At 32.9% G+C, this 24898-nt stretch overlaps 1 protein-coding gene across 1 annotated transcript in view; it reads left to right on the forward strand.

Annotated features, from left to right (window-relative positions):
• The window catches only part of LOC145263125 (ATP-dependent RNA helicase DHX8-like), a 75823-nt gene that overhangs the window by 33837 nt on the left and 17088 nt on the right, over nucleotides 1-24898 (forward strand). The window contains exons 9-17 of the mRNA XM_080120064.1: nucleotides 2603-2703; nucleotides 7804-7951; nucleotides 9925-10106; nucleotides 11149-11343; nucleotides 16533-16718; nucleotides 17339-17425; nucleotides 18448-18571; nucleotides 18910-19091; nucleotides 20254-20394. Of these exons, the coding sequence (XP_079976190.1) occupies nucleotides 2603-2703; nucleotides 7804-7951; nucleotides 9925-10106; nucleotides 11149-11343; nucleotides 16533-16718; nucleotides 17339-17425; nucleotides 18448-18571; nucleotides 18910-19091; nucleotides 20254-20394 (1346 nt within the window). The remainder of the gene's footprint in view (nucleotides 1-2602; nucleotides 2704-7803; nucleotides 7952-9924; nucleotides 10107-11148; nucleotides 11344-16532; nucleotides 16719-17338; nucleotides 17426-18447; nucleotides 18572-18909; nucleotides 19092-20253; nucleotides 20395-24898) is intronic.

Here is a 24898-nt window from a genome sequence, read left to right on the forward strand (position 1 = left end):
AAATTAGACATTGCTGAAATATGGTTAATTATCCTTTAATTAACCAAAGAATAACGGATGCTAATCGGTTAAGCAAGATTCACTAAATTTCAACTTTTTCTTAAGACCCCATAAGCTTTAGCTTTGAGACATTTTCTAGAATGAAAATTATGTGATAAGGATTCCAGACATAAGATTTAGTAGCATAATATCTGGATTTTAGAATTTAAAATTTAACCCATTTAAAGCTGATGTTACCTTTTGAGAACATTGTCTAGACGGCCTGTCACTTGTTTAGTAAGAACCACATAAAGTGTTTTATTGGTTAACAATGATATCAGAGGTAACAAAATGTCCAAAGACATCATTTTTACCATTGTTTGAAATTTTTTCGATTCTTTGCTGGGGTACTCAATTTGCCCAAAATATTAGATTTCCAGGTTGATGGGTATTGAGGAGAGGTACCTGAAATTTTTTTTTAGATGTTAGTGTTTTTGAGTAGATTTAACATGTTAGAAGTTATATATCAATGGTTATTTACGATCTATAAGGTTTTGGGGAATGTTTTTAGATTGTTTTTACCTCAAATAAGCTGCTGCTTCCATTTTTGAACATCAAAATTTAATGCCTTCCATTAAAATTTTAGAAAAAGTTCTTTTTGAATTGGATTTATGACATTCGTATATGCAAATCAACAAAATTTCACTAAATTTAAGCAAAGGAAATTACCTTTGTTTTAAACAAAGTAGACATATGCAATTTTCTTTTCATAATAAATGTAATTATTTATTAAAATTCTATTTTTTGAATCTTAACAGATTCTTCATCAAGAAAATCCAGACAGTATTTTTTTTTTCTTTTCTGTCATGGTGGCAGTAAAGCTTGGCATGTCTCCAAAAGTTGAAAATTGATGTTTAAATGTCTAACAATGTTAAGCGTCAGTCGTACGCATGGGGTCAAAATAATAGGAAATCCACTCTTTTAAGAAGCACTTGATATTCAGAATTTAAAATTTAATAGTTGAAATGATTTGAAAATTAGAATTTTAATAAATAAATAAATGTTTATTAAATTAAAAAAAAAAATGCATTTGTCTGTTTTTTTTGTTTTTTTTCAACCGTTAAATTTTAAAGTCTGAATATCAAGTGCTTTAAAACAATGGATTTTCTATAATCTTGATTTTAATCTTCATAAAGGGACACAAAAGTGGTGCAAAACGGTTCTGTTTGGGAAATTAATTTGACCTGTCCTGGGAAAGGGATTATACTTTCGTCAATCTTTTTTTTTTTTTTTTTTGTAGTTGTCCTGCAACTATTTTTTTTTTTGTTTTACAAAGGAGCCACCACTTATCAAGGCTTAGAGGTCACTTGAGGATAAGGTTTAATGAGTGTAAAGTAATCGATGGGAAAATGTTGTAGGAATCGTTAGTAGTGGTAAATTGGATTACTTAAGGGGATCAATCATCAAGAACTTGTTCACGTTGGACTTGAAGATGACCACACTGTAATCAATTGGAAAGTAGAGAAAAGGGAACAGTTTCACAGGCATGCGGCTCATGGAATCTACATTTAGGTATAGGGACAGATAAAAAGATGGGAGAAATTATTGATAGTGGTTTCAGCTAGACGAGTGTTTCTTGTGAAAGTAAGGCCAGGAGGAACCATAGATTGGAGCTCAGATGAGCATTTGCCATGAAAATAACAATAAAGCAGAGACAGGCTTGCAATGTCTCTTCTGTGGGAAAGAGGTTGCAGGGAAGAGAAAAGGGAATCCTCCACTAGGCTACAAAGTCTATTTTGAACTGTGTCAAGGCAGGATAAGCTGCTTCTAGCAGCTCCTTCCCGGATGTGGCAACAGTACTCCATTCTTGGACGTATTTTGCTCTTATACAGGTAGAGAATTGCATCAGCAGTGAGATATCTACTGGAGCGGTAGAACAATCTCACCATTTTTCCAGCAGCCTTGGCAACAGATTTGATGTACGTGTTCCATCTCAGATCAGGAGTAAAGGTCAGACTCAGAAACTTGTCAAAACATGGAGCCTCCCAAAGACGAGAGCCATTCATTTCAATTGATGCCAGACAGGGATCAGAATGTTGATGATGAAAAGATAGAAGTTTGCATTGCACCACATGATCAAGATCAGAGGAGAGAGAACTTGGTCGTTTACAGCCTTTGAAGTGTTGCCATAGATGGTAGAGTCGTCAGCATAAATGTCTGCGAATGATCTTAGAATGTGATTTGGGAGATCATTGATGTAAATCAAGAAGAGAGTTGGGCCCAGGATGAACCCCTGAGAAATTCCAGCATTAATACTATGAGCTTTTGATTTCTGCCAATTAACCACTACTATTATGAACCTATCAGAGATAAATGATTTAATTGAAAAGACATTTCCAGTTATACTATAGCTGGAGATTTTGTGGAGTAGACCTTTATGTGATACCCTATCAAAAGAGAGATATTGTTCCTACGAAATAGGTTAGACTAGATATTCACAGGTAAGTATGTAATGTTTTCACCTGAAATGCGTTTGATTTAAAAGATCACCAATCTACACAAGCACTGAAATTCTTTTGCTTAATTGTTTGACTAAAGTAAGTTTTATCTTTCCATTTCACAGATGAAGACATTGAGATTGAACTTGTCGAAGAAGAACCTCCATTTTTGCAAGGTCATGGTCGACAAGGAGGTTTGGATTTGAGTCCTGTTAAAATTGTAAAAGTAAGTCCCTGCAAAAATATGCATTCTTATTGATAAACTGGCTGTAAGACAATAAATCAGCCTTTGTTTTGTCACAGGTGTGTCCATCATACAGATTTTTCAGTTATAGTCAGCTATTGTACTTCCTAACTTCCAGCGTGATGACAAGGCAAATCAGTTTTATTGTTCTGCAGTATTTTATTGTGATGCAATTTATTGAAATATTTTATTTGAAATTCATAAAAATATCTGTTTATGAAATTATAAAAACTATTTTCTTTTTCGTTAATTTTAAAAATAAAAGTTTATTTGAATTGATATAATAAATATGTTAATGAAAGTATAAAAATATTGGTAAAATATAATTAAAAAAAAAAGTACATGCACATTAGGGCAGGTCGATTTTGGAACCCCGGTGAGGTGATGATAGTTGGGGTTTGGCATAGAAAAGACCTACACAAAATATTTTTCTCAAAATCGTTATCTTTGCTTGAGGAAATGACTTTAAAAAGTTGAAAAATTGAAGCGATTAGAAGTTTTTCGGTGAATTGTTAAGAACGTCCCGTCATCAAAACAATCCGTACTGTTAGGAAAATGGAATCATTATTTAGAATATGTTTTAAACTACATTTTTAAATAAAATGAGTGAGGATAATGAATTAATAAAATATTAAGTGCAAAGGCAAAATTGTTTTTTTAAGTAGTAGCGACCAAGGTTCGCGTTTTCATTTCAGGAACTGTTTTGGGGTGGAAACATTTTAGATTTCACCGTCGTAAAACATGCTCGTTATTGATATTGAAAATTAATGTTTATTATTTAATTTGAAAATATTACGATTTAGGCTTAATTATTTCGAAAGGAAAAAAAAAAGACTTGTTTAAAATATATATTATTACATTTCAAGTGTCTGCAGTGAATTTAAACATATTCGTTTTATCTTTTTTAATTTGTTTTTCTATTAGGTTGGTGCAAAAATAATGGCATTTTTTGACATTCAAATGAATGTCAAAAACATTCTTTTTGCACCAACCTAATATTTCACATCAAATTCTACTTGAAATTTTTATTAAAATATGGTAATACTCCAGTTTTATATTAAAACAAAAAAAAAAAATAGTCCATACAATTTTATTCTACATATTCTTTACGAAACATAACCACGTAAAATTTTAAGTTTTTCTACTTAATAAAAACTACTTTGCAGAAAATTAGTGCCAAATTTTAATTTCTTTTATTTTTAGGGAGTAATTGTTTTTAAGCAGTATTTTTATTCTAAAATTATAGTTTTAAAACCAGATAACCCACAAAGATTAATACGAGTAAATAAGGAAACTCCTTTAAAGGGTTTTCATTATTTGTGCATCTATGTTGTTGTGCTAAAATAACTATTCTGTACTTTCACCTAAAAATTTAATAAAAATTAAATTTAACTTGAAAATAATATTAAAAATAGCATAGTAACATAGATGCACAAGCACTGGTTTTTCAAACTCTAAACACTAAACACTCGTTTAAAATGGCACAGCTACAGCAAGAATGAATCTCTTTATGGATAAATTCATGTTATCGAAGGAGGAGCTAAAATCTGCTAAAAATGTGTAAACTAAACACTACTATGCCTCTGATTTGGTTTGGTCCTCTCTCTTCAATACATCTAATTAAACTCTACAAAGTTTTTCATTATTTCTTATAACTAGCACTTATTTTTTTTACGTATGAAACTGGAAGATAGTCTAATACAGTTTCCTTCAGTTATAATCCATTTATTTATTTTACTTTTCAGATTAGAATGTCAGTAAAAGCACTGCGTTCAGTTTTAACCTGTGGTTCACAAAATTTGCTGGTTTACCTTGTCATTTGGATGAAACAGCACCCCCAACTTCACGACAAGTCATCCAGTTTAGTTATTTCCTCGAAAACAGTTATCCCCACTTAAAAAATAGTGAGATTTTTAAGTTAATTTTGAAGGAAATAATTAGTATTCGGCAAGCAGTCAATCTACAATTGCCCTTGTTAAGGTAACATTATATAGGACAGAAGGTCAATATATTTTGCTATAAGAGGGCCAAACAGATTGACAGGAAATCTCTTGCAGCAATCAAAGTGAAAAGAATGAAGGAACAGCTAGACAGACTGTTTGATATATTTTCTTGTAGCTGTAAACATTCTGTCTTGAAATGTGATGACTTTGCAGTAAAGTGCAAGACAAAATTGTCAAACAAGGCACATAATCTGCACTTGTCCTTCTAACAAGGAGGTAAAATTAATTCTATAGATACACCTGCAATTATGTTCCTTTTTCATGGAAAATAAAATAATATATTGGTATGTATTATGTAATCTGGCTCTATTATTAAACATGCAAATTTTCCAATTTTCAGGTTCCACTAGAAGAACTGCCATTTACAGCAATTTTTAAATTAATTGATGGAACAACAAAAAGTCTAAACATTTACTGGTCCTTTGGGGAAACTTTGTATCAATAATTATCAAGATTTGCCTCGAGTAGAATTCTAAAAAAATTAGTGTCCCTCCCGATCGTCATTATCTGACAACAGAAGAAACAAATAATTTAAGTGTGAAGACCAGAAGCTACTTTTTGAGTATGCTGTTGGCATTTCTTGTGGAGAAGTTAACTTAGAAAATTGGGCCCTTGAATCAAGGAAGATGGCTAACATAAGCCACAAGATTAATGTGTTTATGGACTAGAGTTGTCTATCCTCAAACATGATAAATTAAACATTTTAGTCAAATTTATCATCCAACTGTATGCAGTTATTTGATTTGAGATTCAAACCAACAATATTTTTTTTTTAACGAATAGCAGTATATTTTAGTATGATTCAGAGAACAAAACAGTTAACTAAAATCCAAATTACTGTTTTAAACTGTCCAAAATATAGTGCTTTTGCACTACTTCCGGAAAATATAATATCGATGATAAACTCAGATCAATTGGATGTGAGAGAAGAGGGCATTCAAACGATTTTGTCCATTAGGTAAATAAATATTTATCCATTAAATTTTATTAGTTTTCTTAATTTACCCAAACAATAGTTAGTTTTATTCATATTACATTGCAAAAATATTAAAAAAATAAGTGTTTTCAAATAATTGTGTTTTTTTTTTCTTTTTTTTTTTTTTCCAGAAATACTGAACAACTTACAAAAAAAAAAAAAAGAATGAAAAAGATTACTGCTATCAATTTTGCGGCCACACACTGGTCAAAGTTGATTAATTTTTCTCAAAAAATTGTATATGGGTAGGAAGCAAGACACATTATTACAAAGTCATCGTGCCAGCAAATTAGACCTTCATTTTCCTCGAAAGGAAATTATACAGAACAATTTAGTTCTATTATAAGTTTATATTATTGCCTCTAATAAAAAATTAAAATACATGGTTCTGTAACTTGTATCAAGTTGTTATATTGTGTAATACATCTCCAACATATCTTTTTGAATTGTGAAATTTAAAAGACTTAGTTGCTAATTAGCTTTTTTTACAATTTTTGTTTAATCAATGCAGTAAAAGTTGAGATATTTTGTTAGTTGCGATTCATAATTAAAATTATAATTCATGTATTTATTTTTCTTTCAATGTATTTCATATAAATATATCAATTTTAATTGAATATTTTATAAAAATAGTGAAATTTCAAAGTCAGTGTTGTGAAAAATGCTATGAAAATGAAGGATTTTTCAGTATTTTTCTACACGATTTTTAAAATTAAATGCTCAATTTTTTGTTCAAGATAGGAATCTAATTTTTGGTATATGTTCTTATCACATCAAGTCCCAACTATCATCACCAGTGCCATGTTGATTTTCTGAAAAAAGTTGCAAATCAACCTGCCCTAATTCACAAGTGAGGGAACCGATTTGCCTTGTCACTGCTTCCAGTAGCGTATGCTGGAAATTAGGAAATACATTTGCTGAATATAACTGAGTTTTTATTTTTGTTTTTTTTAATATCAAACCCATCCTTCTTTAAAAAAGAAATTACAAGTAAATGTATCAAAATTTTAATATCACATTCCTAAAATCGAGGTTCATTTTGAGAAGGATTATTGTGGAATAAATGTGTTTTCTTGGTGTAGCAGTATTACGGAAGTATGTATTTGATTTTTGCCTTGTAAACATGCCTGAAATTACTTTTCCTTCTGTCTGTATTGTAATTATTAAATTTAGAGGGATTTAAAAAAAAAACTTTTTCCATTGATCTTGGGTGTGAAATTGTATTTGTTACAGAAAGAAGTGGGACGATAATAAAATCCGCTTAAAAATTTAAGTTTTGTAACTATATAAATGCACTCTACAGAAAAATCGATCTTGGTCACAAATAAATAACTCATTTTTATTATTATTTTTAATAAAAATATCAATCCAAACTTTAATCAAAGTTGTGTGAATATATAAAAAACACAGTCTTGTTTGTAGAGATGTGATTGCGAAGATCAAGGTAAACTGGTGTCTACTGATATGTATCCTTTTTTTTTTTTTTTTTTTATCGAAGTCGGTTGGGGTCCGTATTCCATACTTTGTCCAAAAAAAACAAACAAAAAAACAATTTCATTAAATATTTTTTATACATTTTATAAAATTTCTGGGTTCTTGTCCAGAATTCCCCCTATATTAAAAAAGAAGAAAAATCTGTGTAATGTATGTATCCATGAAAAAATGAAAATATCATATTCTAAAAACAATATAAATTGATCAAGTAGTTTGATTTTTTTTTTTTTTCTTTTATTTTTATTTTTATTTTTTTTGAGTAAGAGTCTCGGTCGCAATTTTGAATAAAAAAAACAAAAACAAAGGGACATAACTCGACAATAATTTATGTTGTGATGCCTACGAATTCCTATTTATTGTTTAAAAGTCGTTTTCTTTATAAAAAAAACTATTTGATCAATTTGTGATTTTTAGAATATGATATTTTCATGTTGTTATGCGTATGTACATAATATAGATTTTTCTTTATTTTTGTCTTTTTAATATAGGAGGAATTCTGGATAAGAGCCAATTTCTAGTTTGTTTCAACAAATTCATTCAATGCATAAAATAAATCTTTCTTTCTTTGATAAATGCTCGTTTTTAATTCTGTTTTCTTTTTTCTTCCAGAATCCTGATGGTTCCTTGTCACAAGCGGCCATGATGCAAACGGCTTTACAAAAAGAGCGAAGGGAATTAAAACAGGCCCAAAGGGAAGCGGAAATGGATAACATTCCAGCTGGATTAAACAACCATTGGATTGATCCAATGCCCGAAGGTAAGTACAAATTTCTGTGACTGTATTACTGTATAGCAGCCATCTTGGATGGATTTTGACAAAACAGAATAATATAATGAATAAATTCAAGTTTTAAGTACAATTAAAAAGAAATTATTTGGTTACAAAAACGGCAGACATTTCTGGATTTATTTATTGCGGACCATTATCCTCGTCTTTCTTAGCTGTTTCACGATGTTTCGGCCAACTGTTCCTTTGGCCTTTGTCAGTGGTTTCAATCCTACTCAAAGCTGGCCAGAGGCTTACTTGGCGTAAAAAGTGGTGAGACGACAACAATTATGGATGGCTGTGATTGCTGAGAATGCAGTTAGTAGATTTGGAGTTCCTATTCCATCGCAGTTAACACCTAACGAAGGCCAGAGGAATAGTTGGTCGAAATGTTGTGAAACAACAACTAAGAAAGATGAGGATAATAGTCCACAATAAATAAATTAATAAATAATACTCAATAACGAATTCCAATTAAATATGCATTTCTGGCTCTTAACTTCTATTTCACAATAAAATGTTTTTGGATTATTGGAGCTATTGTTTTCGTCTTGATTATTATTCTCAATATTTCAATTGGTGTAACCTCCAACCTTCTTGAGGTGTACCTTGTCAGACTGGGGAATCTTTCTGTCAAACTCTGGGAATCTTTCTGTCAAACTATATTTTTTATTATTGGAATCCTTTGAGATGAGTAATTTGTATATTTATTTATTTGTAGACTGTTATCCTCATTTTCATAGTTGTTGTAAAACATTGAGAAAAAATGCGGTAAATTTGTTAACTTAAGTGGAATGGCTCATCAAGATCTTGTTTACGTTGGACTTGAAGAAGTTGAGAAACAACAACTATGAAGATGAGGATAACAGTCCACAAACAAATAAACTTTCTATCAAACTTAGAGTCTGCATAGAATTTCCAACAGAATTCTTTATTGAATCCATGCATGTAACATGCTGTCGTTTTGTCAGCCATGACCTAGTAGAAATCTCAAGTCATTCACAGTTGTATTCTTAGTGTCGCCTGCACTGAGGATTGAACCATCAACTTCCAGAAGAGTTTCAATTAGTTTTACCAAATACTTTATCGGTTATGCCAATGGGTCGTTATAGAAATATCGCCTGAAATGAGGACAGTAATCTCAATAATCTAAATAATACAAAATTGTTTTGGTTTTTAATTTCAATAAATATTCGATTAATAGTAAATAAAAAAAAAACATTAATTGTATGTGTATTAATCAAAGTTACATTTAGGTGAGAAAAATATGCACATATTTTCTTTTATGCCAATTTAGTTATTTTTAACTAAAACAGAAAAATCCGGAACATTTTTATATCAATACAAAGTTTTTGTCTGACACCGTTTCTGGTTTTGTGCTACCAGATCAGGCTGTCTAAAGATATTGGCTTCCTGTGACGAAATGCACCTAAAATTAATGTTTTTTTTTTTTTTTCTATTCTCTCTTGCAAAAATTAATTATGTTCTGCAAAACCAAAAACAAAACAACAGCCCCCTCCCCACTTTTCATTTTTTTCCCTTTTCTCTCTATCCCTCCCCACTTCACGACTGGTTTAAAATGTACCAAACATTTATACCTTTTCCCTCTCCCATTGCAAGACTTATGTTCTGCAATGCAGGGAATAAAAACAACAAAATCCATAACAAGACAACCAAACCAAATACTACAATTAATTAAAGATACAAAGAGCTTGAAGAAAAAAAAACATTCTACAAAATAACTTAGTGCAACATGACAAACCCAAAGAGGTTGATGCACTATACTGGATTCAGCATTAAATAACCCGAAAAGGGCTGATATGCCGTAAAACAACCAAACCAAACCAAACCAAACCAAACCCGTTTCTGGTGGGCTTAGTCACTAATGATTTTCTCTTGTTGGCCAACATATCTATTTCTCTATCTTTTTATTTTAAATGCTGACTTCTTTTGCCTTTTTGTAGTTGAGGGCAGGAAGCTTGCTGCTAATATGCGAGGGATTGGTATGATGCCGAATGACGTCCCCGAATGGAAGAAGCATATCACGGGTGGACCGAAAGCTTCTTATGGTAAAAAGGAGAAGAAATCTATTCTCGAGCAGCGACAAAGTTTACCCATCTACAAATTGAAGGATGAATTAACAAAGGTGATTTTTATTTTGATTTATATTAAGCCTCTTTGGCGATCGTCCCTTGTTTTAATCAGTGCAATCTCTATCATAACAATAATTAGCAGAACCCGTGGAAATTCCACGGTAGTTGAAAATTTTTAAAACACATAAATAAAATGAATAAAAAAACAAATAATGATGAATTTAAAACGATTTTTTTAGCAAATACGTTTTTAACGTTTTAAATCTAAAAAGAATTAAAAAATTTAGATTTTTTTTTTTTCAATGAAAATTCAACACAACACTTTTTTTTTTTTTTTTTCTGAATAATTTTTTGGATATAAATTATAATGGAACAGATGTCAATTCACTTACACATTTTTTTTTCTTTTAATTTTAAAAAGAAACTTTAATAAAAAAAAATAATATTCTCTTCTCAACATGATTTTTTTTTATTATAAAATAAAATAGCCAATTTGAAACCGTAAACAGACAGCCATGTTTTTTTTTTTTTTTTTTTTTTTTTTGAAAATTGTGGCAGGCAGGCACGAACCCGTGACACAAAAGCAGAATAGAAAGTAGATGTGTGTGTAAGGGTGTTGGTTGAGCAAAAAAAAAAAAAAAAAAAAAAAAAAAAAATTGCAAGCACAAAACAAAAAAATTAGTAGTAAGCAGGCTCGAACCAGAAGAAAAAAAGGTGAAAAAAAACAAAACAAACTGTCTTAACGATATGCCCACCGTTGTTGTGATGTCATGGGCGGTCAAAATAATGCCTTTTATGCGACATCATAGAAGCGAGGGTTGGATGACTTTCAAAAAATGTCAGCGAATTCACACGCACAAGGTGCTTGTGCAGTATAGTGGGATTTCCAACAAATGCATTTCAGGTAAAAAAACACACAATCCTGCATTTACATGTCATGTTGAAATGAGTATAAATTGCAAAAATTATGAAAATGATCCAATAGATGTGCATTAAAAAAGTCATACGCATTTTCTATTTTTTTATGCACTTTTATAAATTTTTTTTTTTCTTTTATAAATTTTTTTTTTCTTTTATTTATTTTTTTTTTTTAAGGCTGTAAATGATAACCAAATTCTGATCGTCATTGGAGAAACTGGATCTGGAAAAACAACTCAAATCACTCAATATTTAGCGGAAGCCGGATACACAGTACGGGGGAAAATTGGTTGCACTCAACCCAGAAGAGTGGCCGCTATGTCTGTAGCAAAAAGAGTTGCTGAAGAATTTGGGTGTCGCCTAGGACAAGAGGTAAGACAGACTTTTCAGTATTATATTTTTCGTTCGCAATTTTTCTGATGATAATTTGATTGTATTTTTTTTTTATTTTCATCTTATATGTTCTTTGTCAATGTTTCGGTTAATGTAACCGCCGACCTTCTTCAAGTGTATCCTTTAAAACTCTGAAATCTATATAGAATATATAAAGCTGCTTTCAGGAACGCCAGCAACCACTGTAAAAGAGTAATAAAAACTGCAAGAGAGCTATATGCTCAGTACGTTAAATCTAAAGTAGCTGATCAGCGGCTTGGTTCCCATCAGTTTTGGCAAATAACAAATAGGATCCTGCACAGAAGTATGCGTTCTATCCCAACTATTATCAATGGACCAGAGGTCATCTCATCAGCATCAGACAAGGCCAAACTATTTGCCAAGAACTTTGCAGCAAATTCTACCCTATGCGACGAAGGGCATCAACTGGCCATATTTCCTCCTATAACACAGAACATGCAAGGTAACATACAAATATCTGTGCATGAGGTCGCCAAGCTAATCAAGAACCTTGATTCCAGTAAAGCAACTGACCCTGACGGCATCCCAATTATAGTGTTAAAAAAGCTTCAACCAGGACTTGCTCCTATACTTAGGAAACTGTTTAAGCGTTGCCTTATGGAGAAGTGCTTTCCAACACCCTGGAAAACCTCATCCATATGCCCTGTGTTTAAGAATTCAGGTGAAAAGTCATCTCTTCTCAGTACAGACCAATAAGTCTCTTGTGTGTCATGAGTAATTTGCTGGAATCCATATTAAATAGAGAAATAGTCAACCACCTCAACAAAAATAACCTTCTTAGTGAGACGCAATATGGTTTCCGTTCTGCAAGATCTACCGCAGATGTGCAAACGGTTATATCTCATAGGATTAGTGAATCTCTTGACAAAGGCTTCCTCTCTAGGGCAATTGCTCTTGACATATCAAAGGCCTTTGACAAAGTATGGCATAAACTTCACAAGATTTCCAGCTACGGTATAACTGGAAATGTTTTCTCAATCATTAAATCATTGCTCCCTGATAGGCTCATAAAACTAGTGGTCGATGGACAAAAATCAGAGGCCTGCAGTATTAATGCTGGAGTCCCTCAGGGGTTCATCCTGGGCTCAACTCTCTTCCTGATCTACATCAATGATCTCCCAAAACACATACTTAAATCATTTGTTGACATCTATGCTGATGACACGACCATCTATGGCAACACATCAAAGGCTGTAAATGACAAAGTTCTCTCTGATCTCTAGCGCGTGGTTCAGTGGGGGAAGACGTGGCTGGTTACCTTTAATGCATCGAAAACCAAACTCCTATCTTTACATCATCAATGCTCTGATCCCCATCTGGCATCAATTGAAATGGATGGCTCTCGTCTAGGAGAAGCCCCATGTTTTGACAAGCTTCTGGGCTTGACCTTTACTCCTGATCTGAAATGGAACACGTACATAAAGTCTGTTGCCAAGGTCGCTGGAAAGATGGTGGGATCCTTCTACCGCTCCAGAAGATATCTCACTACTGATGCAATTCTCTATCTATATAAAAGCCAAGTACGTCCAAGGATGGAATACTGCTTCCATATCTTGGCAGGAGCTGCTAAAAACAGCCTATCCTGCCTTGACAGAGTACAAAATAGACTTCGTGGCTTAGTGGGGGATGCCCTTTTCTCTTCCCTGCGACCTCTCTCCCACAGAAGAGATGTTGCAAGCCTATCTTTTTTTTTATCGTTATTTCCATGGCAGGTGCTCGTCTGAGCTCCAATCTCTGGTCCCCCCTCGCCAATCTTTTACGAAAAACACCCGTCTAGCTGAAACCACTGTCAAAAACTTTCCCCACTCTTTATCTGTGCCTAAATCAAAACGTAGATTCCATGAACAAAGCTTCTTTCTTAGAACTGCACGCCTGTAGAACTCTGTTCCGTCTGCCTGCTTCCTACCTGACTACAACCTGGATGTCTTCAAGTCCAACGTAAACAAATTCCTGATGAACCACCCCTTTAAGTAGACACTTTATTAAATCTCCACACTAACGTACTATATGTGCAATAACCCTTATCCCTGAGTGGCTTCCGGGCCTTGATAAGTGATGACCACCTTGTAAAAAAAAAAATTTCAAACAGAACCAATGCGGATAGCATGCTCTCGTTCCATTAGTCAAGACTGGGTAAAAGCCCTAAGTAATTAACAATTATATTTTGAGTGTTGCCTGCACTGAGGATTGAACCTTTAACCTCCAGAAGAGTGTAACTTACAACTGAATTTTTATCAAGTACTTTATCTACTATGCCAAAACTTCAAACTTCTATCCAGTCATGGCTAACAGAACGCGAGCATGCTAAACCTATTGATTAAATAAAGGGTTCTGTTTGAAATTCCATGCAGATTCCTGAGTTTGACAGAAATATTCCTGCATTTAAATAAGACGCATGAAACAGGTGAGACGTTACATCAATGGAAATAGAACAGTCGCGAGAAACACTCGTCTGGCTGAAAACACTATCAATAATTTCCCCCCACTCTTTATCTGTGCCTAAACCTAAACGTAGATCCATGAACAACGCTTCTTTCTAAGAACTGCACGCCTGTGGAGCTCTCTTCTGTTTGCCTGCTTTCCAGCTGACTACAATATGGCCGTCTTCAAGTTCAATGTAAACAAGTTCTTGATGAGCCGTTCCCCTTAAGTAATCCAATTTACCAAATTCACACTTCTAACAATTACTATATTGTCCTTTTGACCACTGTAAACTCTTTAACCCTTGTCCTCGAGTTGCCTCTGGGCCTTGATAATGATTCCTTTGTAAAAAAAAAAAAAAAAAAAAATTATATCTTTATATCATGTTGGGTATCTTTTGATAAAATAACCTTGCTAATCACACTGGCAATAACACAGACCTACCTTAAAAATGCTGCTGTGAAACCTGACATAGTTATATGGAGAGAGTTTCAACCTTGGTTGAAAGTGAGTGTCCCTAATGATGGAGGTCTGAACAGAGCTGAAAGAGAAAAACAAACCAAATATCAAGGTTTCATGTATGATATGAAAAGAAACTGGAATTTTAAGGAGGTATCAATCATACTAGTTATTATAAGTGCCACAGGGCTTATGAAGAACCTGAAGTCCTACCTAACTAATATTCCTGGTGAACCAAGTGTAAAAGAGATCCAGACAATTGCACTTAAGGGAACAACAAGGATACTAAAAAGAGCTCTCGGTTGGTTTCAATAAAAATCAAGGCAATGTTGGCAGCTGGTTTGGCTGCCTCATACCCAGCGTTACAATCTTCAAAGGAAGAAAATTAAAAAAAAATCTATATATATACATCCCGTGGCTGGCCAGATTCATCATCTTTGGTTTGACATCTGTTTTATCTGTTGGCATGTGTTGGATGGCTTTTAGAAATTGACTTCCAAATTAACCCATCTCTGGCCAGGTCTTTATTTATGTTTGTTTCTCTCAAATATATCCTTATCATTTGTTTGTATGGTTTCCTTGAGTTCCCCTGTTGTCTCAGCTGTTCTACATTTATTAACCCAAAAACTGTCAGCTTGTGCAGTATAATAGAATTTCTAACAAATGCATTTCAAGTAAAAAACACAATCCTGCATTTACGTGTCTTGTTGAAATGAGTATAAATTCCAAAAATTATGAAAAATGATCCAATAGATGTACTGAAAACACTATCTTTCAATGTGGTCAAGCTAACAGTCTCATGTTGTACGTACATCTTTGTATACTGTCCAGATTTAATCTTCCTCTGAAGTCATCAGATCTAATCCTGCCTTTTAGACTCTATAAAAATAAAATGGGTATTTTATTCAAGTCAAACAGAGTTGATATACATGGTGGAACGATAAAGTTGTCGCTCTAAAGAAAACAACACTACAGCTTTATTGTAAAACTTTTATTGAAAAAAATCAATTCAGGTAACTTGATTATGTAGTAGAGCTGACATCTATTCAATGTAGCCGTTTTCAGCCTCAATCACCGCCTTGATATGGGTTCGGAATTGGGAGCATGCTTTTTCTACAAGCGCCGGTGGAAACTTGACGTATATTGGGTGGATGGTGGTGATCAGGCTGGCTTTGGTGTTGTGGGGAGGTCATGTTGGTGATGTTCTCGACGTATGACCAAATGAAGTTATCCAGTGAGTTCAGGTCGGGGGAGAAGGGGAGGCCAGTGACAGTTGTAGTACTCCTTCTGAAGCCAAGCCTTGGTCTCTTTGGACTTGTAGGCAGGCACAGAGTCTTGCTGCCACACCCAGGGTTCACCAGCGGACACCTGACTGCACCAGGGGATCACCACATTCTTCAGCATATCCAGGTACACTTTGGTATTGACTTTCAAGCCGACTTCGAACATGTGAGGTGGCATGATGTGGCCCTCACTTCAAGCCACACCAAAGACCATAATTGTGGCCAGAAACTTTGTTTTCATCACCCTGGGCACATCCCTGTAATTCGTGGCAATCCAGCGATGCATTTTGATGCTGCTGGCAATGGTCCTGTTGTCATAATTTGCATCAGTAGAGAGCATAAGTTATACAGCAATGCATCTCTGATCTCGCTCATTGAACATTGTGTCACTTTCAGACGTGATAGAAGGCTCCTATCGCTCTTGGGATTTGTACACCACTGGCCAACTAGTAGTAGATGGTTTGCAACAAAAAAAAAAGAAAACCGGTTTTCATTAAACAGAAATGGAATCATGTCTTTTTTATCATTCCACTCTTTATCATAAAACAAGTTGAATTTTCTTTAAAAAAAAAAAAAAAAAATTTCTGAACTTTTGAGATGAGGATTATTTATATTATTTGGATTCTTTAGACTACTATTCTCATCTGGAGTTTATAGATTCAATCCTTAGTGCGGCCGACACTCAAAATACATTGCGAATTTCTTACAACTTCTACCCAGTCATGGCTGATGGACAGAACGAAAACATTCTACCTCCATGGTTCTACTAAAAATTTTGTACACATTTTCCAAGTTTGACAGTTCGACAAGATACACCTGAAGAAGGTTGGAGTTTGCATCGACCCAGAGTGTGAAAATAATACTCAAGATGAGAACAGTAATCTGAAGAATCGAAATAATACAAAAATGATTAAAAATAAAAACGTTAAAAAAAAAAAAACCAAAAAATTTTTCCTTCCTTAATTATTTTTTTGTTTCTTCTAGGTTGGTTACACAATCCGTTTTGAGGATTGTACTGGTCCGGAGACTAAGATCAAATACATGACAGATGGTATGTTGTTGCGAGAGTGCCTCATTGATCCTGACTTACTTCAGTATGCTGTCATCATGTTGGACGAGGCCCATGAAAGGACTATTCACACAGACGTCTTATTTGGATTGTTGAAAGCGGTTAGTAATTTTGTATTTTCTACCTTGATTCTAGTTTGAACAAATTTCCTCTCTTATTCTTCCGGTATTTGCTACGAGAAGTTATTCGCTTCCTACAAATAAAATCAAAATAAAACTTAGTTATTAAAGAAAATTGGTGTAGTGTCTGTCAATGCAGTAAGTGGTTGGTGTCGAGCAGTACACTCAACTCTTTTGACAGACACTACACCAATTTTCTTTAATAACTAAGTTTTATTTTATTTTTTATTTATTTTTATTTTTTATTTTATATTTTATTTTTATTTTATTTATTTCTATTTTATTTTTTTCATTTGTTACTTTTTCATTTGTTACTTTTTCATTTGTTACTTTTTCATTTTGTTAGTTTTTCATTTTGTTACTTTTTCATTTTGTTACTTTTTCATTTTGTTATTTTTTCATTTGTTTTTCGTTTTGTTACTTTTTCGTTTTGTTACTTTTTCGTTTTGTTACTTTTTCATTTGATACTTTTTCATTTGTTTTTCGTTTTGTTACTTTTTCGTTTTGTTACTTTTTCGTTTTGTTACTTTTTCGTTTTGTTACTTTTTCGTTTTGTTACTTTTTCATTTTGCTACTTTTTCAATTCGTATTTTTATTTTTAGGCCGTCAAGAAACGGGTCGAATTGAAACTAATTGTGACGTCTGCAACATTGGATGCCGTTAAATTTTCTCAGTATTTCTTTGAAGCTGTAAGTATTTCTGGAAAGTTTTAATTAAAAAATTTTTTTTTTTCCATCAATATGTACATTTACTATCACATAAAATAATGACATCTTGAAATATAGGAAGGGGAGTTAAAAAGAGTAAGATCATCAGGAGAAGAGGGTACAAGCTATTTTTAAAATTTTTTATTGTGATTGCAGACATTGTGGAATGCGTAGCAGAATTTGTTAAAATATGTATATTCATTTGATTAAAAAAAAAGATGGTGTTTGTGAATTATAATTTGATATTAAAAAATGCATTTTAAGTAAAATAACTATTACCTAATTACGCACAAGCACTGAAAATTCTTTCAAAATTTTACAAAATTACTGTCTTTGAGACATTTATATTAACTAGCAAGTATACCTAATGTTACCTTGAAATTAATGTGTACCCCTTGTATTCCTGCATTGAACCTGTTTCTGTATTACAATTTTTATTCTTATTTTTAAAAATTTCTTTTATTGATTTTTGTCAAGAATTCCCTTTTTATTAAAAAGCAAAAATAAAGAAAAATTTGTATGATGAAATGAAAATATCATTCCAAAAATCACGTAAATTGATCAAATAGTTTTATTTTTAAGTAAAGAAAATCAAATTTGATGAGTACCTGAAGGAAGACTATCTTGCCTACCATTTTACAATCAAAGTCAAGAAACAAAGAGAAATAACTCAACAATAATTAAAATTTGCGAGATTTATGTTGTAATGTCTATGAATTCTCATTAATCGCTTAAAAATGATTTTATTTATAAAAATAAAACTACTTGTTTGTGCTACGTGGTTTTTTGGAAAATATTTTTGTTTTGTTATTACTGATTTACAGATTTTGTTTTGTTTTTTTTTAACATAGGAGGAATGCTAGACAAAAACCAAAGTAAAAAAAAAAAAAAAAAAAAAAATACAAAATCTTTTTTTTTTTTTTTTTAAATTTTTTTGTGTATTTATTTTAAAGGATTTTATAAATTGATTTCATAATTGTTATATTAACATTCTTCGTTTTCAGCCTATTTTCACAATTCCTGGTCGTACATATCCAGTAGAAATTCTTTATACCAAAGAATCTGAGACTGACTACTTGGACGCTGCCATGATTACCGTTATGCAAATTCATTTAATGGAACCACCAGGTAAATAACTTTTTTCTTTTTATATATCATGCGGTCAACATAGACTTTAGGAGAATCTTCAAAAAGTCTTAGTATTATTTCAAAATCTTACATAAAGTATTACAAGTAATTATGGAAGGATTTTTGACAAAAATTTTAATAAACAGACAAAAAAGTAAAACTTTGATGCTTGTTTATATTAGTGATTTTTTTTTTTTTTTTTTAATTTTTTTTTTAAACCAACGCATTTCAGGTGAAAACATTATTACGTACTTATGTGTCATGACAAAATTAGTATAAATTTTAAAAAATTACGAAAAATGATCTAGAAAAAAAATAATGAAATTTTTTTTTTTCAGGTGACATTCTATTGTTTCTTACGGGTCAAGAAGAAATTGACACAGCCTGTGAAATCTTATATGAGCGAATGAAAGCCCTCGGCCCTGAGGTCCCCGAACTGATCATCCTTCCTGTGTACAGTGCATTGCCGAGTGAAATGCAAACGCGCATCTTTGAACCGGCTCCCCCAGGGTCACGTAAAGTAAGACAGCAACTTTTTTTTTTTATTTAACATTTAGCTGTACCCACCCAATGTTGCCTGGGAGTGTTTGTTTTTCTTTTTTTTCTTTTTTCTTTTTTCTTTTTTTTCTTTCTTTTCTTTTTTTCTTTTCTTTTTTCTTTCTTTTTTCTTTCTTTTCTTTTTTTCTTTCTTTTCTATTTTTCTTTTCTATTTTTCTTTTCTATTTTTCTTTTCTATTTTTCTTTTCTTTTTTTCTTTTCTTTTCTTCTTTTCTTTTTTTCTTTTCTTTTTTTCTTTTTTTCTTTTTCTTTTCTTTTTTCTTTTCTTTTTTTCTTTTCTTTTTTTTTACTTTTCTTTTCTTTTTTTCTTTTTTTTTTCCTTTTTTCTACATTTAGCTGTACCCACCTAATGTTGTCTGGGAGTGTTTTTTTTTTTTTTTTTTTAACACAAAAATATTTACAAGTTTCTATTTTTATTAGCTCTTAAATTTATGTCTTCTATTTTGCACACATCTCCTATGTGTCCAAATTTAATCTTTCTCTGTGATTATCAGATTTAAGCCTGTCGTTAAAACTCGCATTATCCATATGTACTTTACAAAATTTCAGCTTTTGAAAGAAGAAAAAAGAAAGCTTTGTCTGGTTAATAAAATTGGGTATTTCTTAAGAGCAAATAAAAAATATGTGAATAATAAAATTACGAAGGTCATTCCGAAAATAAAGCCTCCTATTTTTTTTTTTTTTTTCTATTTAACTCCAAAAGTTTAAGAGCTACAAAGACGGAGATAGTACCATTAAAACGAGCAACTTTTTGTGCTCCAGAACTTGTTTTTCTACATAGTCACCACCATTCTCAATGCATTTGCCAGGAATTCAATGGTGCATCTCTGCTTCTGATGCATGTCAATGGCAAGGGTTGCTTTCTTAGTCTCACACCATCAATATCTGCAACAGAGAGATGAAACTTTCAGATCATGAATGCAATGCATATGCTCAGTCATCATAACAATGCAATTTGCAATCTCCTCTGATCCAATTCGATTAAAAAAAAATATATTTGCGTCTTAACACGTTTCCAAAACAGTTTGTTTATTCAAAGTTTTTAAATTTTTAATTTTAAAGATGCTTTAAAGAGTTTACAAATTTAAATTTTATTTATTAAAAAAAAAATTTTTTTTATTCAGGTTGTCATTGCAACAAATATTGCTGAAACATCATTGACCATCAACGGGATCTACTACGTCGTTGATCCGGGATTTGTTAAACAGAAAGTTTATAATTCTAAAACGGGAATGGATCAGCTGATTGTGACTCCGATATCACAGGTAAATAAATCCGATTTTACCATTTTTGGTCTCTCGATGTTAATCGGAAAAAGTTTGTGTCACTGTACGTTATTTTGTACGTCTGGTTTTTTTTTCTTTTTTCAAAATGGGTTCATTTGTTTTTTGTCTGGTGCTACCAAATCAGGCTGTCTGAAGATACCTACTTCCTGACCTAAAGGTCCTGGATATGACCTTAAACTATATCCAGTGGTGAGGCCCCAGCTTGCGGACTTTGGGGAGTGTGGAGCCACCCTTTAATTACCATTGTTCCCAGGTCCACTCTGACCCGGAGTAGTAGTACCTGTTAGGGTCCCAACTATGGGTTAAATAGAAACCAACTTGAAAACAACAAATATATTCTATTAAAAATTTTTCTTCAAAATCTTTGGATTCGGCATTAAATAACCCGAAAAGAGTTGATATGCTGTAAAACAAAAACAACCAACCACCCAATCCTGATCTAAAATGCACCAAACATTGATGCTATTTTTTTTTTTTTTTCCCCATTCCCTTTGCAAAACTCAATCATTTTCTGGAAAGTCAAAAACGAAAACGGTTTTCTTCTACAAAACAACCAAACCAAACACCATAAATAAATATTTGATGATATAAAAAAACTTTAAGCATAAAAATCTTTTCCAAAATTACTGGATTCATCATTAAATAACCAGATATATGCCGTAAAATAACCAACCAAACAACAATCATTTTTTTTTTTCTTCATTTACTAATGAGTCGCCATTTATCAAAACCAAAAGCCATTTGAGGATAAGGGTTCATGAGATGGACGGATTGCCAGTTAAATGATGAAGAATATTATGAGAGGAATGAAACTGATGAATACAATGAACAAAGTTTGATTAATTATAGAAAAACAGTTTATGATAAAAATTTATTGATATTTTATTTGAAGACGACCATATTGTAGTCCGAAGGGAAGCATTTCTGTGATAATGTGCTTCACAAATTGGAAGTTCTTGGAATTAAATTCTACCTGTAGAAATTCTACCTGTAGAAATTCTACCAGACACTAAATGCATAGGGGAAGAAGGGAAAGTTCCTCTCGGTTATAATAGGAGACTAGTTCTTGTTAGACTCAGTCGGGCACTTTCCATGGAAATCATAGAATAGCAAAAGACTAGCAACATCTCTTCTTTAAGTAAAGGATTGCAGAGAACAGAAGAGATTTGTGTTTCCAAATTTTTGAGAGAAGGATTTATCATTTGGATCATTCAGACTATTATTCTCATCTTGAGTGTTATTTTCACAATATTTCATTCAATGTAACCTCCAGCATTCATCATACATGATTCTTGGCTTTTCGGGACAAGATCAAAGTGTAGCATCTGTTCCGACAGATGCTGCAAGCTATGACTAGCAAAGACCAGCTATGACTAGCAAAGACCAGATGTGGGGGCAACCCCACATGCCTGACCTTTAACCAGCTCCCATTTCCCACCTCTCGGGAGCTGGTCCCCTTTTTCCCTTTTCCTTCCCTTCACTCCTCACGTTAAAAATTGGCCTTGTGCCTAATTTGCTCGGTGGGGGAGCAAATAAATACCATCTGTTCTTCAGATGCTGCACTAAAATTTCTTGTTCTGTCAGTGGAGGAGAAATCCCTCACGACTGAGACAATTTTTATTTTGATCCCTTTCCTCCACATTAAAAAACGACCCTGGTGTCTAACTCTGTCCCGTGGGGAGGCATTGTAAATAGGAACCTCCAGCATTCTTCAAGTGTATTTTGTGAGCTCTGGAGTCTTTCTGTCAAACTCAGGAATACGCAAGGAATTTTGAATGGGACCCTTTATTTAATCCATGTGGGTTGCATGCTCTTGTTTTGTCAGCTATGACAGAGTAGAACTCCTAAGTAATTCTCAGTTGCATTTTTGAATATCGCCTGCACAGAGGATAGAACTGAGGACTGTCTGCAAAGACCCATGGCTCAGGGGATAAAATACTTGGTAAAGTTCAGTTGTAAGTTACACTCTTCCTGAAGTTCAATTCTCAGTGTGAGTGACACTCAAAATACAATTGTGAATTAATTAGGTCTATTACTCAGTTGTGGTTGTTGGAACAAGAGCATGCTACCCTTGTGGATTAAATAAAGGTTTCCATTCGAAATTTTGTGCAGATTTCTGAGTTTGACAAGTTACACCTGAAGAACATTGGAGATTACATTGACGGAAATGTGAACATAAGATGAGAACACTAGTCCAAATAATTCAAATAATCAATCCTCATCTCAAAAATTCAGAAACAAATTTATAATTTTGAAACATCTGTCTTACCTCTTGTCCTAAGCGACACCCAATTTCTTTCAACTTTTTTTTGCTACTGATATAGCGGCCACCCTTCTGGGTTGAGTGCAACCGATCTACTTTCGTGCTGTGTACCTGGCTTCCATTAAATATTGAGTGATTTGAGTTATTTGTCCAGATCCAGTTTCTCCAATCACAATCAGAATTTGATTATTATTTACGGCCTAAAAAGAAAATACATGCTAAATTTTAACAGATCTGTTTTACGACAAATGAACTTTGTGTTTGAGCCCAATCTTCCTCCTTCTCTGCAACCACTCTCTCTCACAGACGTGTTGTTGCTAGTCTCAATCTTTTTTATTGATATAGTTTGTGTTCTTCAGAATGTTCTGCTTCCTTTGTTCCAGCTCGTTTGTTTAGTGGTCTTCATCAATTCCATGTTTTGAAACCTCATTGTAATACAGTTTCATATTCCAGTAGCTGCTTTTTATGAACCACATACTTTTGGAACTCCTTCATGCTTACTGTTTTCCTTCTCACTTACAGCCCTTTTTTTTTTTTTTTTTTTTTTTTTTCAAGACTAAGGTCAATAAGTATCTTCTGTCTTTTCAATAATCATCTTTTGTTCTTGTCAGCTCCTTGCATCAAGTGGCTTCATGCCTTGTCTGGAGTGATTTCCATCAAAAAAAAATTTTTTTTTTTTTAAATGAGTGGATTTAATTGTAGTATATAGACTTAGAATATCTCAACTTTTTCTCCATCGATAATCAGAATTCAGTTATCCTTGATTAGATGACAGCATTCGTCCAAATAATCTAAATAATAGAAGAGATTTATATGAAGTTATATGACCTGTGAACACAGAAAGATGAGGATAACATTTTAGGAGTAAACTCTAGTTTATTCTCCGAGAAACAAAAAATATAATTTTTTTTTTTTTTTTTTTTTTTGCAAAGATCCAGAATTAACTTTGTTACTAGCAAGTTGCTCCATGGAATGAGTGAAAAATCATCATATTTAATTTCTCCATTCGAAGCTGTTATTTCTCAATGCTGTTTATATTCTTTTTAGCATCTTTCCATATTTGTAATATGAGCTTCATTTGTTAGTTTTCATTGTTTTTCATAGATTGATTTCAAAGGAATTTCGCATAGTCCTACTTTGCTACTTGGGATTTCCTCAATTTAACCTATATTCTGGCAAAAAAAATTGATTAATAAATCCCAAACATTAAACTGTTGCATCCAGTCTGTACCAAATAAATTGTTGACGTTTCTTAACACATACCTTTTAAATTTTTTTAAAAGTTTCTTTTAACATTATTTTGGCAATAATTTCATCCTTGAATTTAAGCATTTTTATCTGTCACTGACTTAGTTATTTTGTTGTTTTTAAGCATTACTCGTAGGTTAGCATTAATGTTTATTTGCATGAAACTGTCATAGTCGTGGCTTTCACCCTGGGTCAGTTGGGTCGGCTCTTTTCAACAAGTTCACCACGTCCCGAACACTGGCTAACTAGACACAGAGATCCAAGGCTGCTTTTGTTATGAGTGCAAGCCACTCTGGAAAGGTGAGGGTCCAGCATCAGTTTAGCATCCTGCTTTACTGTCCGTTTTAAATTCAACATCATGATGTTTCTTCTTGGTGGTGCTTGGTCGATGATTTCGACCAAGGCTGTGACTGAACCTATGAAGGCATCTGGCAAGGAGAGATTTTCTGAGGAAGATGTTGCAGCGAGTGTGAACTGTATATGAAGTACTCCAATAAGTCCACCACATGAGACGATATGAAAACTCTTGCTAGGATGACTGAAAAAAATCTTATTTATTTTAACATTTATTTTACTTGTTGGCATGTGTTGGACGGCTTTTAAAAATTGACTTCCAAACTGATCTATCTCTTGCCAGGTATTTATTTATCCCTCTTTCTTTAAATTGATTCTTGTCACTATATATTTTTTGCTTCCCCTTCCCCTTATTAACTGAACCTGCTACCTCAACTGTTCTATATCTACTAACTCAAGAACACTCATTCTTTCAACATGATCAGGCTGTTCTACATACGTTTCCTGAAATTGTTGAGATTTAATCTTCTGCTAAGATCGTCAGAATTAAGCCAATCTTTAAAACTCTTATTGCAAATTCATCATTCTCATATCATTTTGTTCAATGCAATGAGTGTTCCCCCCCCCCAAAAAAAATCTCAACAGATTTGTGATTATTAGTTATTAACATTATTCAAG

This window comes from Euprymna scolopes, chromosome 38 (assembly GCF_053919585.1).
Source record: "Euprymna scolopes isolate OS-2025 chromosome 38, ASM5391958v1, whole genome shotgun sequence".
NCBI classification, from domain to species: domain Eukaryota; kingdom Metazoa; phylum Mollusca; class Cephalopoda; order Sepiida; family Sepiolidae; genus Euprymna; species Euprymna scolopes.